The 20,123-nt window shown below is 34.3% G+C and overlaps 1 protein-coding gene across 1 annotated transcript in view; it reads left to right on the top strand.

Moving 5' to 3' along the window:
- Nucleotides 1-20,123, top strand: part of LOC149773238 (transient receptor potential cation channel subfamily M member-like 2) — a 63,204-nt gene that overhangs the window by 23,805 nt on the left and 19,276 nt on the right. Inside the window, exons 7-11 of the mRNA XM_089946563.1 lie at nt 1,025-1,092; nt 4,632-4,851; nt 8,640-8,768; nt 12,955-13,209; nt 15,950-16,124. Of these exons, the coding sequence (XP_089802689.1) occupies nt 1,025-1,092; nt 4,632-4,851; nt 8,640-8,768; nt 12,955-13,209; nt 15,950-16,124 (847 nt within the window). The remainder of the gene's footprint in view (nt 1-1,024; nt 1,093-4,631; nt 4,852-8,639; nt 8,769-12,954; nt 13,210-15,949; nt 16,125-20,123) is intronic.

The following is a 20,123-nucleotide window of genomic DNA, read 5'->3' as shown; positions in this document are numbered from 1 at the left end:
TTTCGATTTGTCTATTAATATTATTGACGAATCAAATTCTTTTAATAAACCTGAGGATAAAAGTGATAAACATTGTATCATAAAGGTAGACGTATCACGTTGTTTGACAGTTCGACCGCTCAGGTGGCCTAGTGGTTAGAGCGTCCGCCTCGGAGATCGTGGTTCAATCCCCAGCCGAGTCATACCAAAAACTTATAAAAAGGTTACAAAACAGCTGCCTCACTTTAAGAGGTTAGTGTTAGGACTTGTCGGCCTGGTGTCAGGATAATGTGACAGGGTGGGACATCATGTTACATGTGTGATACATGATGCCACAGTGCTAGACATCACTATAAACTACAACATTGCAGACATCGTAGCGATATGAGTGAACATATGTTAAAGCTACGTTAAAAACCCTAATCACACGTCTTTTTTACAATTCTGTTGAGACCTTTGTATTACTCGGGTGCACTCAGGGTACCGTATGTTTGGTACATTTAAGATATTGCTACTGTTCAAGCAGAAAATATAAATGAGTAAATCAATATTGTTTAGAAGTTCCTTCTTTAAAATATCCTTAAGGTCTTAAGTGCTGGCAAACCGATGACGCAACTGAACAGTATATATCTTAGCCTAACCTCGTTTCTGTGCATGGAGTTTATCAGAATGTTGCACAAAATCTTGCATACAAATCTAAATGCATGACTATTTCTTTTCCATTAAAAATCATAAAAGACCGCGTGAGTAGCAATGGGATATACAATAAAAAGAAACACACAGAAGTTCAGTGTTATGAATTGGAGGAATAAATTCATTTCTCACGGTGTTAGATCATTACCTCTCAGCCTTACAGCGTTGACCCGCCAATCCTAATAACACACACACACACACACACATATATATATATATGTATGCATATTATATGAGTTGATGGCTTCGTAATGTAATATATATATCAAGCCGCACAATTAACAAATCTTTTATTATACAAAGGCAGATTACCCCAAATTTAATGGTTACTTATTTTTCTTGACATTTCTAGGAAGATCAAGCGACAGACGAATCTAGTCCTAATGTGAGTTTACAACAAAGCCATCCTTCCCTTCAGTCGTAAGTAATTGTACTGGTGCATCAGAAGTCAGTAAAAAAAGCCATCATGCATAGGGAAAGGATAGGACTAATCCACGTAAGAGTCAAACTTTAAAATCATACCTGAGGCTGTATCGAGTAATTCGCAGAAAATTATGATCCAGAGGGTGTACGTTTCCATCCTACAATTAAGCATAATGATTAATTCTTGAAAATGGCATATTGTAGATATTGATGTAACTCTCATAAACCAGAAAACGTCCGAACGCAGATTGATGTTTGCTTTTTTTCTAAGATAGGGTGCTAATAATTAGGTTTACTCTGACATATAAACTTTCCATGACGTTCCAACACATTTTAGCTTTCAGAGAAAAGTGAATAAAATTGCTACGATAATGATAATACGCATCGTCTGAATGTGTATTGACGAGAACATGAGAACTGATGCAGTCAATAAGTAAAGTTCACTTTTGTACCTAAGATTAATCTACCCATACAAGAAATAATAAAATAGTCATTGATTCACTGATTATCTAGAACTAATTTACACTTCAACAATAACAGCGAGAATACGAATTTGTAAAAGCAACTAACCAACAACTTTTTCGACTCGGAATGCACTCAAGAATCTATACATTTAGCAGTTTCCATCACTGCAAAATGATCTGTTTGTCGCACACTGAACTTCAGCCAAGTTTTGGTACGTAACTACATTAAAATTAATGCAATTAATTTATTTTGCTTTTTGTGAAAGAATGTTGAAGTAATGAATGCAAGTTTGAAGATTTTCTTATCCATCTCTTGTTAGCTTAATGTACATAGTGTTTAAAAGACGATATCTGCCGATTATACAAGACGGTCATAATCAAACTTAGCGCACGAACGCATAAAAGGAAAAGAAAGGGTTAACGCCATAGAGATCAGAGGTCAGAGTAATTGTTTACACTTTAGTTAGATGGTCAATGTTTAAAGTTTTGTTTTGCCTATAATTATTATCTACTGTTGTCATGATTGAACTTTGATTAGACAGTGATGGGACATAAAAGCTTCGTTAATGTAAGGTTTGTAGCAGCCATCCTCAGATTTTGACAGTAATTAAAAATCAGATTATCATATTGTATGTAAATATTATTTAGAACCTTCATGCACTTTATATATGTCAACGAGCTGGCAATCAATCCGATTGTAGGGTTTTTTAATTAACAAGTAAGTTCTTAATACTCTACTAATAATAGTGTTTATTTGCTATATAGGCCATTGGACTATGATACAAATGCATACATCATGCGGAACAAAAATATGTTATAGTAAATAACAAACGAACATCGTATTTATAACAAGTAATATACATGAAAGTAATGATTATTGTTATTTTCGGATATTGGTGAGATACAAGTATCTACTGTACAATAATCAAACAGACATATTTAAGGGTAAACCTAAAACTTGTGTGCAAGATTTGTGAGATTGACCTAAAGTCTTGTGTACCAGGAGTCTTTGATGAAACGGTTTCTCTAATCTTCAAAACGTTTATATTAAACATTGCTAAATTAGTTATCATAATTTTGCTAGTATCTATGGATATAAAGGACCTACATTTATTAAAAGTTTGATTTTTATAGCCAAAGGTGAGCAAGTATTTTCGTCATATTTCTCCATATAGCGGACAAGTATTGATGCAATGAAATTCATTATCGATGTTAACTTTACAAATTTGACACAATCTTTCCTCATAGCAGATGCGTGCATATCTTCCCGTACTAGCTCTGATTGTCAAGTTCCCCACTCTAAGCATAGTGATTATATATAATATACTCAACTTTAATAGATTAAAGTTAATGTAATATTGGTTTTAGATATTAATTGCTTACTTTCTATGAAGATTTATATATTTAAGTTAAAGACATCTGTACGTCACACAAAATATAAAGGAATTGAATGCATAATTCATCAATTCATCATTTGACACATTATTGCATATATATATATATATATATATATATATATATATATATATATATATATATATGTATGTATGTATACAAGTATACATACATAAAACACACATGTATAATAATGATTATTATTATCACTTTTATTATTATCATTTGTAAATACATATTCGCTCATAGGACAAGGCCAGCCTCATATACAATAACTCTGATCTGATTACTGCATTTGTATGGGAAATTATGATCGAGATTTTCGAATGGAAATACTGTACGACCTTGGGAGTGCAGTATATCCATCCGACAAAACGACTTCATATTTTCCCATACAAATGCAGTAACATTTTTATTATATGCTCATTTTTTTATTCTATCTAAGGCTTAATTATATTAACAAAATACACTACGAGAAACAAAGTAAATGAATGTATGCCGTATTCCAAACTAAATGCACAAGTGTAGATTCATCATTACACAACAACAGCATTATTACTGCACGCATAACTTTGTCCATATAAACTTGAACTTAGCCGCGCGCTCGACATAACGTTCGAAAGAAAATGGCGTGTCTAGTTTAAATTGAATTTTGGAGTCATATTGTGAATGAATGCGCATTGCAACAACTTTTCCATTTGATCTGGAATGAATAGATTTTGGTATTTTTTCGATTCTATAAAATTTGATGATTGTAGGCTGGATTTATATGAGACAATTCCAGGTGAAATACATCGGATTGAAGAAACAGGGAGAAGCGTGTTGACATCTGCAAATGTGTTTCTGTTTCTGGCATTGAATGTTTGAAATCATAATGTGGGGAAAATATGAAGTCTTTCAGTTGCAAATATCAAAGAGACGCTTTGGAATTTAATGCTGATTTCATTTTAAGGGCAATAAGGAGGATTTAATTGCACTGATATTCGAAAGTACTTTACAATTTCGAAATGTTTAATCACGATTGAGAACCTATGTCATGGCTCATGTAATTACGATTTCCAGAACTAAGAAAGTACATTTTTATGAAATTCAGGATGTAAAACTGTAAGTATATGTTTTGCCATTCTTGTCACCAGCTAAAGAAGACAGTATGTGTTTTGTCACTTGTATGTCAGTTGTAAGGACCAATTCTTGTGTCTATAGTATACCTAACTTAAATTGTATCAAAAAAGGTAACGCGGAATTTCCCAAAGCAGCTGATATGTGGCAGTCCACGAAACATCTGCTTTACTTCATTTTGAAACAAATTTAAAGAACCACAACGTAAAGCACCTATTACGCGAGTGTACATGATTTGTTTACAAATCAAAAGTGATGGCGTCTGTGTCCATTGTTTGTTTGCAATAGAAATTAGTTCCTTTATGCACGTAAATGCAATATGTGTATTTGCATGCGAGTTCAGTATCGGGTAATATTGCACGAATCTGACAATGTAAAGTTAACGGAGAAAACAATGAGCATATAATACTATGGTTTATATTGTTTGTGCTATTCATAAATAGTGGCAGACTGCATAGACCCAGATCAGTATACATATTTTGACTCGAGACCTTGCAGACTGCAGTTTTACTTTCATGAAAGTATGAATTTCAAAGAAAACAATTAATTTGCTTTTAGACAGGAGACAAAAGATGATATAGGAACTGATTTCAGAGAGGAAACGAGGGATGATTCAGAAGATGATATCAGAGATGAGTCGAATGATGATTCAGGAAGTGATAATAGAGAGGTGACGAAAACTGTGCAAGAAACAATGTTAGTCAAATATTTCAAAAGAATGAAGGAGATGATCCTACTTTTCTACAAAGCACCTGTTGTTACATTCTTATTACATGTGGTAGGTTCAGTATTTTTCTTTATATATAGGATATTGGCAACTGTTATTAGCAGAATGGACTGAGACGTCCTACATATCTTGCACCGGCAGATAGGTTTTACACACTTACTTTTCTATTCATATTTAAGTTTGCTGCTTTCTGGCTTCAAATAATTCTATGACTATAGCAGTTTGTGCATCAGCTTTTGTTTTATGATTCATAAAAGTTAGAAAAAAGAATGTATTGTTTAGTCAAATTTAAAGTACAAGCGCACACGACCTCGTCTCAGTCGTCTCATAAGTGCATCCATTTTTAACCAATCTACAGTACACCAAGACGCTAGAAATGAACTCCAACACATGGACACCGAATGAAGAAACATTTATTTGAAAATAATTGGAATTTTATGAAATCAATCTTTTTTTACTTTGAGTATAAATGTATGATTTATCTATATTAAATTAAAAAATTGTGGCAAAGAGATTAGTTTTGAGGTTAAGAGCGTTGAGCGTTAAGGGCGCTGATTAAACCAGACAGAGGCCGCTTATCTTTCATAAATGTACATTTTGTGGCGACGAAGTTAGTTAAATGCAATTATTAAATGTTTTTTGATGAAAGGAATACATCATCCATGATTTTGAGTCGTCATTTGGCTGGTTGTATTCCTGATATGCAACATCCTACTCTCCTGGAGTTAACACAAAAGTGAAACATCTCAGTAGCACCGACAGAAGAATACAGGAACAAAACTATAATTTTCGAAATACGTTACACAGCAATATTGTAAATGATAAAGTGATTGACCACATATGGGCATCAGTCAGAATGAAAAGCCGTTCTGGTAACGTTTGTTAAATCTTACAATTGTTACGAGTCTATGCTCTTAAAATAAGAAACAGAAAAGAGTGAAAGATATCAAGCTTTGTAAAACTTAAATGTATTTCCAAGAAGACAAAGTGAAAATGAGAAGAAAGAACTTACGGTATTGCGAGTTCAATCCGAAAATAATGCAAGAATTACATAAGTCCTATTAATTTTATGTTCTTAAAACAATTCAGTAAACGTCCGGAAAAAATCCCGAAAACTGAAGGCGATAACATACCTGTAATAGATTTTAGTGTGTTTATGTGTCAGCAGTATTTTGTTGAATTACAGTAATATGATACAAGGATTGAATACACTATAAATTCAAGTGAATGTCTTTATTCAAGAATTGTATCACAGAAGAGTAAATAATGACTGTAACATAATTGTAATCGAGTGTGTTTTTTGGATTAAATGAATAACGCAAACACAATGTGATGGACGATGGAAATTTATAAAATGAAATATATATATTATAAATACAATGATTTTCTCACGCTCTCAACATACGATTGATCCAATCACTCCACACAAACATACAAACATTCACAAATTGAAAAACGAATATATGGAAAGATGGATTCAAATAACCTCATGGACTGTAAATACGTTTCAATTAATAATATGCACGCAAGAGAGATTCACATGATTTCACGTACGGAATACGATTAAGATTCAAATAATCTCAAGGAATTCAGTTATGTTTCAAATAATATGGGGCAATGTAAGCGAGATTTACATAATCTCCTATATTATGCAATATAAGCGAGATTCACATAATTACCAGTAATAAAACTAAGATTCAAAATAATCTCATGCAATTGAAATTTACTCAGTTTAAACATCAGTTGGAACAAACATATGCCTCGTGACACATGTATAGTCGTATGATTCATAAACTCATGAACCACACAGTTTCACGGAGTCCATGGGTTGGCTCACACATTTATCGGCCGCTCACACCCTAAACGGATCCACCACATGCACAGACATACGTATAGACATACGCACATACAGCACACAACACCCTTGTATTATCTACGTCTACATTCGTGGTTCCACCACGTGTACAGACATACGTATACACATACGTATAGACAGCAAGCAGCACTAAACAGCTACAGTCACCCCTACACAGCTACAGTCAGCTCTAAACAGCTACCGTCACCCCATAACATCTTCAGTCAGCTCTAAATTGCCATGAACAGCTTCAGCCAGTTCTGAATAGCCCTGAACAGCTTCAGTCAGTTCTAAACAGGCCTGAACAGCCCTGAAAAGCTACAATAAAGCCAAAACTAGTCATAATAATGGGTTTTGAAGGAGTCTTTATATATATATCCAATAAATTAAACTCTAATAGCTTGCAATTCAAAGTTCACATCGTTTCAAATCTGCATATTTATAAATGCATCATTACACGATAGGACATCAAAACCTGAATAAGCTTGACATATCAAATAAAATATGAATTTAACACTTACCCCTATGGCTGGAGAACACAATGGAGAATGTTCACTCCTTGACAAGATCCAAAACGACCAGTGTCGGTTAGAAATGTAATCTACCTTAAATCCATAGGAGAGTGAGTAAAACTCAGGGTAAAATACTCGTGCATATCGTGGTTTTAATGTATCTCGTCGCACGTAATTTTCGACGAGAAACATGCTAGTGTTCACCCTTGGTAACGTTGTACACATGTACCACGAAAAATGGTCAAGTCGTTCTCAGGTAAAACCAAGTTATTTCTTGCCTTATTCTGTGACAATCACCTGAATTCAATAATTTGAACAAAATATATTCTAGCTCGAAATGCAAAAAATACTGAACAACTTGATTCTGCTAAAACTTAAAGCACGAAAGACCAAGTATTTACAGTTGCAACCTTATTTAGTTCTCTACTTTACCTCAGGTTACAATAAGCATCTTCTAAAAAGAAGCCTTTACAGTAGCATGTAATAATAAAGTTAATAAAACTAACAAACGAAACAAATTAAATGCATATAACACAATTGGTTGTGGTTTTGTGGGTTCAATGCCATTTTCCAGCACGTGATAAGCTATAGATGGCGGACATTATGTCCGGTGGAGAATGAGTCGGGGACAAACTACTAACCCACATGAAGCTACTGAAAAGCTTTCTCATCTTCTTTGGCCGAAGCCGAGAATCCAACCCACACAGACAGAGATGAAGTGTCAGTGGTCTGTAAAGATGAGCGCTTTAGACCACTTGGGCACCATGAGTTCCTATCACTGATGTGGACTTTCAACAAATCTGGGTGATGCGGATCTTGATAATAAAACAACAGCATGACATCATCTCAATAGAAGATGACCTAGGCCATAGGCAGTTTAGTCTGTTATGGGTATGACTGATATTGGATTCACCTCCGAATATATTTAAATCGATAGTTATGGTCAATCTTCTAAGGAATATTAATTACAATGCTTAGCAGAAAATTACCTACATTGGCATGAGAAGATAATTTGTGAAGGAATTTCTGCCTCTACCACTGTCCTTAATTATACTTCTGAATTAAAATAAATTCAATTTATCTGCTCAGAATAAATGAGCGTTCATGTAATCAGTATATGTAATTATCATTTTTAATTTGATTATATCACAGGTAACTTTTTCACAACATGTAATACTCATTATAGGTCTGAAGGTTCTGTTTGCAGATGGGTTTATAGTACACATAATCAAATATAATACACGTAGTGTTAAAGCTTTTGTAATGAAATTCAAGTCTGCACATATGTGATAGTTGTCATATGGATATACTGGTTCCCTGTTTTAGAAGATTTGTCAATGTTTAAAAGTAGACTTACTAAATAGAACTTGTCTGGATCTCAACTCACAACAGAGAGACAGTCTGAAAATGCAATATTAATCATATACCATGAATATGTTCAGAATGACACATATTAATACATTTATTTTCAGATATCCTATATGGCTTTTCTGTGTTTGTTTAGCTACATTCTAATCAGCAAGTTTGACCAAAATCTGTCAGTGGAGGACATTATACTGATTGTATGGGTTTTGAACATTTCAATTGAAGAGATAAGACAGGTTTGTATAATATTGCAAAACTTAGTTTCGGTTATCTCCCCTGAACAAGAATTTTTAATCTCTGAAAACGAATCGATTATTTTTGTTAGTAAGACATAACATGCGATATAATAATTATAGGTTACTGCACTGGTATGGGAAAATATGAAGGAGATTTTTGGATGGAAATACTGCACGACATTGGTAGTGCAGTATATCCATTCAACAAAACAAGTTCGTATTTTCCCACACAAATGCAGTAAACTTTTTATTATACGCTCATTTTCTTATTCTACCTAAGGCTTAATTATGTAAACAAAAATACAGTACACAAAACAAAATAACTGAATGTATCCCATATTCCAAACTAAATACACAAGCGCAAATTCATCATTACACAACAGGAACAGTATCAATGCGCACATAACTCCGCCCAGATAAATTTGAACTTGGCCGCACGCTAGACATAACTTTAAAAAGAAAATGGCGTTGTGGTCTGCTTATAATTGAAAATTTAGTAATATGGTGAATGGATGCGCATTGCAACAACTTTTCCTTTTGATCTGAAATGAATAGATTTTGGTGTTTTTTGTCGTTTCTACGAAATAATGTGATTATGGACTGGATTTATGTGCCAATTCTATATGAAGTACATCGGATTTCAGCGACGACGGAGCAGCGTGTTGACATCTGCAAGTGTTTTTTTTTGTTTTTTGTTTTTTTGTTCTGCCATTGAATGTTTGAAATCATAATGCTGGAAAATATGAAGTCTTTCAATTACAATTATCAAAAGGACGCTATGGAATATAATGTTTATTTAATTTTGAGTGCAGTAAGTAGAATGTAATTGCGCTTGGAATATAGTCGAAATTATAGAAAAATTTCGAAATGTGTCATCAAGCTTGAGAACCCATGACATGGCGTATGCTATTCGGATTTGCAAAACTAAGAAAGTACATTTTGAGAAAATTCAGGATGTAAAACAGTAAGAATATCTTTTGCTATTGTTATTACCAGCAAAAGAAGACAGTTTATGCCCTGTAACTTGCATGTTATTTGTACGTACTCAGCAATTCTATGAATTCTGGCGTGTATCGCCAAAATCCGAAACATTGTATGAAAAAGTTAACACGGAATGTAGCAAAGCAGCTGGTATGTGGTAGTCTACGAAACATTTACTTTAGTTCACTCAAAAACAAATTTAATCAACCAAAACGTAAAGCGTCTGCTACACGAGTGTACATGGTTTGTTTACAAAATAGTTTCTAATACACTAATAAAGCATGTGTCCTGCGCGTGAGTGCAATATGAAGGTGTGCAATATCTAAAATACTGAACGATTCTGACAATGTAAAGTGAACGGAGAAAATGTGAGCGTAAAATAATCATCAAAAGAAATATAAATTGAGCTTAATTGTTTGTAAACGTCCTGTTATACAACACTAAAATTTACAACCCAAGATCTGCAAGTCAGATTAATTACCAATTACGGTATGACAGTCCTTAAGGTATGAGATCATTTCCACTCGATTTTGTTTTCCTGATATTAGCATTTGAGTGGCAAACCGTAAAATGTAATTTAAATTAAAGGTCACATTATATTTAACACCATTATCTCATATTATGAGTCACTTAAAACGAGTCTGCCTCTAGATGATTCTAATTATCCGTGTTTTTTATTAAGCTGTTCAATATTTCAGTTGCATATTACTTTATCCATTACATAAAATGTTTCAGTTTATTTTGTGGCAAATAATATTTTTGTCAGTTGAAAAGGGTTATATAATTAGCCTTATATAATTGTTGCGTTGAAAGTATCTTGTAACATTGTGCACATATAATATATTAATTAGCTTGAATTTAAGTTATGTCTCTCTTGCTAATGAAACCCATCAAAACTGACAACCGTTGAGAAAAAACCTGATTTCTATTATTGTGCTTTTTGTTTTGTGGTATCTCTTAGTGTAATTCCCACGGGAATAAATGCTTTTTCATAGTTTCGCAAATCTGTATTGTTTGCGTAACGTTTGTCCATGATTTTAGATTGTATTTAAGCTAATGATTATTTATAGATAACATTTTGCACAGTACTTATGTCCAGGATTGTGGGTGTGTAAGATAATGTCATATTCTTAAATACCTGTTTATATTTCCTTTGGATATTAGGAGGTTCTCGACAATGTTTATCTGCTTGTTCGCAAAGTCATGACTATAATCTAAACTGAGAACATTCTTTCAAATGAGTGTTCCAAGTCTTTATCTCTGATTACAAACATTAACTATCAAAGGGTTGTGAAGTAGCAAGATCTGATATTTACGCTACTCAGTAAAGAACGTAATTACGGTATGACAGAAACTTATGAAACAAATATTGCAGCCTGGTGATAAAGGTCTGTATGTCTGTCTACCTGTTCTCCTCAGGCTAAGTATTAAGGTCCTTGAACAATTGAAAACAGGTTCGTGACTAAAATTATATTATTAACACTTTTAGAAGGCTATAGGGGCGTGTTGATCCTGACGACCCAGTTAATCATGCAAGACGTATAGATGTAGCTTTACCACATACAGAATATTTAATTGACGAAATGTTGTTTGACTTCAGTGAGTTTGGGTTAACCAATCTTAGGAATTCAAAATTGTTAACTGGACCAGAAACATTCATATCTACTAAACCACAAGAAAGGATTGAAATACTTTTCAAAATGAATTCTGTCAAGTAGAATATTTAATAAAGAAATGTCACTATTTGCTTGAATTTAATTTTTTGAACCAATGTTCATCGTGTATTCTTGTACTGATACCAGATAATACTTTCCGCAGTGTACCTCAATTACAGAATATGTATTATTATAAATCATTTGTATTGTTGTACTATGTTGAGTTCTTCTATCAAGAGCTGCGGTGGCTCGGTGCTTAAAATGCTGAACTCACGACCGAAAGGGTGCGTGTTCGACTATATTTTCGGTCCAGTTTGAGTTAGCTATTATGGTGTGTACTTGAACATGGTACTTTACTCTAATTTCCTAGGTTCTAAATACTCTATTTTGTGTATGTGCCCTAGAGACTCAAATCAAACCATACTAAAACATAAATGTCTACATTGATCTGCACCTAAGCGTTCGCGGGATTTATTCAGGCCTTAATCAGAACTTTACAAATTGATGTAAATATCTACCAAAACCATGGAAATACTCATTGATGAAGGAAATACCCATTGATGAAAAGATTATAGAAACTGGTAATGACCCATGAAATACATTTCCACTGCAAACAAAATATGCAGAAACATAACAAGACGAAATATTATGATTATACACTTGCTACAAACAGTTAGAATTTTTTGTTTATAATACAAAATAGATTTTAAACTAAACAGTAATTACTATAAACATGTTGAATGATGTATATTATTATGTTATTTTCTTAAGAGAGCCTCAAGCTTGTTTAGTCCACCTACATAAATAAAGTATTATTATTATTATTATTATTATTGTTATTATTATTATTATTATTATTATCCCAAAATTAACGTGGTCGATTGAGGATACTCAATGGATAGATAAACTTTTATTGGCTGATTTGTGTGTTGATATGGAACATACTTAACGGCTAGGACTCTTTTCTTATTGGTTTGCTTTACAGAGAAAAGTATCCTTTGATGGGATATTTAATTAAACTGACGTTTCCAGTAAGCAAGAATTGTGATTAATTCATGCTTTGCAGTGAATATTATACATGAGTAAAACATATGCGATATATAACATGTATATAATTTTCATTTACCTACATAATTTTATTTCCAGATGCATGCAACTGATACCATCCTCACATTCTATAATTTTATTAGAACCTGGGTTGACGTACAGTACCCCATCGTCTTTGCATATACTGATGATCATCATAGTAATTTCAAAATGTAGCTTCTGTTTTGTTATAGTACTGTTTTCCTGTATGTAGTTATACTTGTAAAAAGCAGATATGTCAACCGAAAGTTTAAATGTCGTTAGGATATTCCCATTATCTGAATCATTATTGACTTTATCTTAAATTAAATATTATCATCAAGAAGGTTATAATATGTCATACACAAGTTTCTTAAGGTATTTGAAAGTCTATAAGATTATTACCATAGTAATCACTTAATATTCAGAACCGTGTTTAACATACATAGTTGCATGCGACTCTAATTAAACCACTCTTCCAACAGGTGATTGCAGCAACATTCATGCAAACGGAGACAAAACTCAAACGTTACATAGCAGATGGCTGGAATAAGGCAGACATCTTCATAATATTGTTGTTTGTGATCGGAATGATTTTGAAGTATATTCCACATCCATTAACGTTTGAAATTGCTCGTGTTGCCCTTGGCGTTAATCTGGTTACATTTTGCCTGAGACTGCTACAAATATTTTCAATGAGCAAGGAACTTGGACCTAAGCTAGTGATGATTATTCGCATGGTATGTGAGTTATATATTATCTTAAAATTATTCAGTTCTAGTTTTTACATTTGACAATAAATACAATGCTTATATGTTTGCCTTCTGTAATAACAAGGTGTCATCATAATGTATCATCAAACACATTAAGTTACCAATATGTTCATTTGGCAAAAATATTATTTAAAGGTTGGATTTCAAAGGCAATAATTTCTTGTTTCTTTGGTTCTTAAGAAAAACAGATTGTGATCATGATCGACTCAGGTACGTTAAGATACAATTTATGATGGGGTTTCATTCGTTGTGTCATAGTCATAGACTATAAGAGTTTTTGTGATTCCTGATGTTTCTTATCCATCTGTTCATTCGCACAATTTAGGTATCTCTATTCATCTACAACAACCAGGAGGATTGTCATGAAACTTCGCCATTTTGGATATTCGAATACAGTACTAGATTCCTTCTTATTTGCTACTTTGGAAATACAAGTTATACTATTTTTTGTGCTGAAGTTTCATCTTTTCTTCTCATGTATATCTTCAATGGTCATCACCCATTCTCTCTCTAATAGTAACGAATCTCATCAAAATCAGTTTTGCAGTTATCAATCTAACAATTCGATGAGTGTATACTTTATTTTTCTGTAATGATGGAAACAATGGATTCGTTAGTCGTAAACAATCAAACACCACGAAATTTATTTTCTTGGGTCTTTGTCAGAGAAAAATGACTAGTATCAGAAACGACAAATAAGTGTCAATGGCACAAACACGAAACCTACAATCAAACCAGCAGTATGCAAGCAACTAAAATGTATATTTTTCACCCTTATGTACTATTTCTTTTAGGATGATTAAATACAATCCCCTTTAAACTATTATAGTTGGGTAGTGGATATCGTCGTATGGTTATTCCGACTTGCAATGCAGTTCGTGTCAGTATTTACTTAGTTGAACTGCAAAATTAAAACCACAGTCGTCACTGGTAAATAGACCATATTTTCCAAAGCTTGCATGTTTAATAAACCACTTAGCTAACTGGTCAGTTAATTGAACAAACATACAGTTCAAATCCATGGAAGTGTCCAAAAAATATTCTAAAGATACACGGTACTGAGTTGATATTTCCCTAAATGTATTGTGCTTTGAAAAAAGTAATTTAACAATTGCGTGTCCAAACTGTATGCTGCACCAACATATACGCCACAAACAAAATTATGTTTTCAAGATTTGGACAAAAAAGTATTCTCTCAATAAAGATAACAATATCTCCCAATATATTCATAAGTTATTTTGATGAATTATTCAGGTGGCAGTATTAAAGCCAATTACATACGTCTTTTTCAGTAAAATCCGTGATTTAAGTTTCTCGAATTTAGTTTCAATGTCTGCATGATAAATATAACATGCCATCTTCAGCTCAGGAAAGAAAATTCTTGTTGCGAATCATCAGCTATCATTGAGACATCTGGTATCGCTTATTTAAGAACACGATTAAGTGCTTATTATTTGGCTCTAGCAGTGTTTACTTTAATAACGGATGCGAACCGAATTGTCCTGAGACAACGCGACGCAAGGTAATTAATATAGTATATGTATCGTGCTTATTACGGTAGATCAAGGGTGACAGCATATACGTAAGGGTGGGCAGCCTTCTGTCGTGTTAAAATCACGTATAGGGCTTAACTATGAATTGCAATTTAAATTCTTCATTGTTTCGTTAGCATAATAACGTACAGTTCTCTTTCTGGGACAACGTTTTAAATATCTAGATGTAGACTCGTGTAGTGTTCTTTTGACAATCATTGACATGTGATGTACCGAAGGAAGTGTACAACAAATAAATCACGATCTGAGGTATATCAAATGTATGTGTTATTATGTTGAGTGTAATTCAAATTTAAGTACATGCAAATAGATAAGTGTAAGTTTATCATTTATTAAGTCAGTTATATTTAATCTTCAGAGCAAATGTATGATACGGGTGTTATCGATCAACCAGCATATTTGTTCCTATTATTCTTGTTTCATCACTTCCCCAAAAATATCGACATTAACAATTTTGGAAATAATTTCAGCGATTTTTATGATTAACTATTGCGAAGAATTAGATTGTGCTAGTTACTATCTGTGACATTGGCTTGCCACTTTTGGCCAGTTACCAAAACTAATCAACGCTTATAACCAACTGGAACTGGGGCTATACTATTGTATATTCCAATGATATATTATGTGGAGAGGGTACATATGACAGCCCATTGAATTACCATCAGTCACGTATGTCCTGCCAGATCATGTTCTATTATGTCAGGAATATCATCCCAATATGTCAGAGATGGCATGCAATATTATGTACCATACTGTTACATATGTCATGCCAAGTCCTGCCCCATCATGGCATGTAGGTTTGTCCTGCCATATCAAGTTTCATCATGAATCTAGTTTTGTACACAGTATCATTTTAATGATTTAATAAATTAAACCCTATTTAGAAGGATTACAGGATTATGTTTCGTTTTGTACTTATTTCAGTTAGACGCTTACTTTAGAATGTTTCGATATACTATCGCGTGACGAATTATATTTCTGCTCAATAATATTTCATTTTAAAGTTTACGGTGATCAAAACGAAGATTAGTAATGATTTATACTACTACAATTTATGTAAAGTATGTTATATTAGATGAACAAAATGTTTCTCAAAATTCATATTGAATCAACTTTCAAGGTTTTATCTTGATATTTAATACAAATATTTTCAGGTTGGAAATCTAACCTCTTTTTTTGTGATGTTGCTGATTTTTATTGTGGCTTATGCAATTGCTTCTCATGCCATATTGTACCCAAATACCGAAATCAGTCTTAACTCTTTGAGGGTTATATTCCGGCGTCCATACTGGAATATTTATGGAGAGTTCATGTTGGATGAAGTTGAAGGTATAGTTACATTTTCTCATAGGTATTTTCTCTCTATATATTCATTTATTTATCTATCCACAGTCGATTAAATCATTATAAATTTGTCAAAAGGCTTACTTGAATGACATGTAAAGTATCAATTTCAAACAAGAGGTTAACAGTAAGAAAATATTTGATGTCTGATTCATATGATATCTTTGCTGTGTTCCAATCGGGATCCAAATTAACATATTAGAATCAATGACGTTGGCCAGAGAACCAGACCAACATTAGAAGAGTTACAGACGGCTCGTTAATATGCCAGCCTGACTTTACTTTGAGCTCATCAGCTGTTATCTTACCCACTTAATCAAGCGTTTGTATTGATAACAGTTGATGAACATGACGTGCAACATGATCAAACATGTTTACCTTGATGGAAACGTTTGACTTCTTACAAATCCTCTGAAACTGATCAACTAGTCAACATATAAGAACTAAAGGAATTATCACATATCTAGCCATGCTAATACGGCGCGAATACCATTTATTGTACTTAATATCGAGTAAAGTGTAGTATCTCCAACAATATAAGAAATCAGTTTCACTACCACATAAATAAAAAAGCCATCCAAATGTGAATTTCAACTTTACGGCATTAACCAATACATCATCTGCGGTTATTCAAACTGAACATACGGTCATTATGGTAGAAGTTTAAATAAAACACAATACATAGGTTCATTATAAACTTTATTGTAAATATAAATAATCTTTGGCATAATGGGGGCAAATCCAGTTACAGCACACTGCACCAGCCGAGTTCTGAATTTGTTTTATAAGAATACCTCAGGAAAAGAGACTTGGGGGAGTTTGTAGGGTTCTGAAGAGTGTCCGACACCTGTAGGTGGAGCCGCATGGGGCTGATACGAGGTATATAGGGACACTGACAACCGAACTCGATAATTAATCCTGATGGTTGATATGATAACAAACATAAGACGATACACCATATATGCACCGTAGGAAGCGGATATGAAGTATATGGGCATAATAGTTGAGTACACATTTAAGTACAGACACAAATTGGGGGTCAAAAGCGAAGTTGTGAAAGCGTGAAACTTGGCAATGACCCAAACGAACTGAAGGGAGCCCTTACGACTATAAAACATTGCGACTGAAACGAAGTCCCTCAATTTAAGGAAATGTAAGGATAAATAAAGATAATAATGACTGAGAATACTATAGCGTGGAAAATGCGTGCACTAGGTTTCGAACCGCCTGATAATCCTGGTGTGGCTAAAGGTATCAATATTAGATATCTGTATTAGATAACCAGCTTGGAATTCACATGTCCACAAACAAAAGATACAGCAGAAATGAGAATGTAACATAGAATGTGAAAATGAATGACTGACATGTACAGCTATACAAATTTATCTGAGGTGTTCCAATAATGTATGATGGTCTCACAAAGTGAAGAAGCGGAATATTGCATTGATCGACACAAGTGTAAACAGACAAGTGAGGCGCACGCTGTAACATCTGCTTCTACATATAGCTAAATCTAGCGGGGTGCACCTAAATGTCTCAACAATACACTTTAGAAGATCATCGCCCCAGGGCGGGATCCGATGGTCTGGAATTCCTACCTTAGCAGCACTGGTAGCTTCCCCGATGTGGACGGTCTCTCCATTATAGTGATGTGAATCATCACCTAACCTCAGCAAAACAGCCTTAATGGTAGCGATAAAGATAGGTCTACTTAAGACGCGACCATTGTCCATGAGGAACAGTGGATCACAAAGACGAGCTCCAGCTAATAGCCGAATCCAATGGAATTTTCTCTTCACATGAAAAGGACATACTAGGACATCACAGTTCATATCATGAATATCATATCCAAACCTTGACGGAAAATGTCACTCTAAGATGACGCAGAATGAATAGGCGTTTATCCATATGAAATATCATGTCCGACATACACAAACTGTTTGTCGCAGAAAATATAGGCTCCATGAAGAGCAAATTATCCGCACCGCAAAAAGCATACGAAGCCAGCACACTAGTTCGCAGTAACAGTTCAGTGTACTCGGTTATAAAAAATATCAAATTAGAGGCTCCAAAGAGGACGCCAGTTTGAATGTAACAATCTATTAGGAAGGAATAGTGTTCAAAGCACATGACACTAAATTTATATTCATGAATGTTCCTGAACAGAAAGAAGATGATTGGGGAGAACTCTGATCTTGCGCGTATAACATGACGAAGACTATTGTCCTAAAGTCTTAATTATATGTTCCTCCATACCAACTCCAGCTGCAGATATGGTTGCACCATGACCTCCAGCCAAAGCACGTTGCTGCCGCAGACTCAAGTACTGCTCCAGACAGTACGTGGGGCACAATCAAGAGTTCCGAGCAATTTAAATATTTACACCAGATGAAAAGGGTTCCTTTTTTAAATTACAGATATCACGGTAAGTATACCATGCATTTGCCTGTTGAAAATGTCACATCTGGAATCTTCAAGTAGTTGCACGAGCAGTTTTTCTGCAATGATCAGCCCGTAACTTCACCACATTGCAAGAATCTAAGAAATGCCACCAGACATATGCACTGCAGCAACAAGTCCACGGCCGGCGAACTCCCTCTCGCAACATAGGTGACAATTGCACAAACCCATAAAGTATACTCTTTAATCTGTCGGAATCATGAAAAGGGTTATTGTGACCAGCCTGTGTATTATAAAATCCAATTCCTGCAAGGTACAGCTAATTGTGGAGAACTGCAGCTGCATCAGGGTTTGACAGCATGTGAAGAAATAAATATAAACATCTTAGAGTTCATATAAAGAGAACGAATGAGCCTGATATTGCCCAATATTCAACAGGCACTTGCAACCAGTTCTGTACACTGACCTAGTATTACCGGACACAAAAACACAAACTCCTGCACATGTTGTGTCAAAATGGCATAAACTCTGAAGTCAGGGGTCACACAATACCCAGAAAGGTTTGTATTCCACGCCACATAACGCAAGTGAGAGATTTAAGTGTTGTAAGTCAGCCGCGTCTTCAATGAATCCATATGCAGTGCTCTTCAATGAGCCAATATGAAGTGCAGTGCCTTTATGATATGGACGGCTTTATCAGTCTATGTACCCATGAGACCGCCGAACTGTGCACACAATATCCAGAAATGTTTGTATTCCATTTAATAGAACACCAGTGGCAGAATGCTTTGAAAGATGGTCACGTCTTCAACGAACCCATATAAAGTGAAGTCCTCTCCAAGGAGTCCATATGAAGTGAGGTGCCAGTATGATGTGGACGGCAGTATCAATCTGTGCACCCATGAATCCAAAGCAGAAAACATGGAAAGCAGAACCAGGCAGTAGAAAGTGCTGTGGTAACAGATCAAAATACCGAAGTCACCAATGAATTACAAACTAGAAATTCTACTGATATATTTCTTAAAGACATCTTACTTCCACCTACATGGACTTAAATATACCTGCATAGAAGGCTTTGCGAATGAATCATAGCAGGACATGATTAAGCGTTTGTTGTATAAGATACATTGTCAATTAGTAGTTTTGCATGTGTGCACTAAACGTTTATGAACAATTACAAAAGTATTATGGCACAAGTTTACCTGCAACCATTTTTGTTGAATTTAATGTTTCCTTTTTTATTATCAGATCACGCATCTCAGCTTTTTAAATGCATGTGCCCCTGGTCGAGAATAACAGTAGAGCTGTTTCTCGATTTATGCTATTCATGAGGTTATAGCACAATTCGAATTTGACCTAAATCAAAGTAAATGTGCCCTGTCGGTGAGCTATATGATGTGCGCACTTGCACGTACGCACGGTGCACGCGGTCCACAGCACATGCCTCTAGCAAGGATGTAAATACGAGCACATTGACTCAGATTAAAAGTTATTTCGTTATTATAATTAGAAATAAAAGGAAAATGACACGTACGTAACGTTTTGTTATACCATACTGAAAATTTGTCTCACAGACAAATATAA

The sequence above is a fragment of the Sinohyriopsis cumingii genome, unplaced genomic scaffold, assembly GCF_028554795.1.
Source record: "Sinohyriopsis cumingii isolate HCF-2022 unplaced genomic scaffold, ASM2855479v2 utg000792l, whole genome shotgun sequence".
NCBI classification, from domain to species: Eukaryota; Metazoa; Mollusca; class Bivalvia; order Unionida; family Unionidae; genus Sinohyriopsis; species Sinohyriopsis cumingii.
This window is presented reverse-complemented; position numbering and strand designations above follow the sequence as displayed.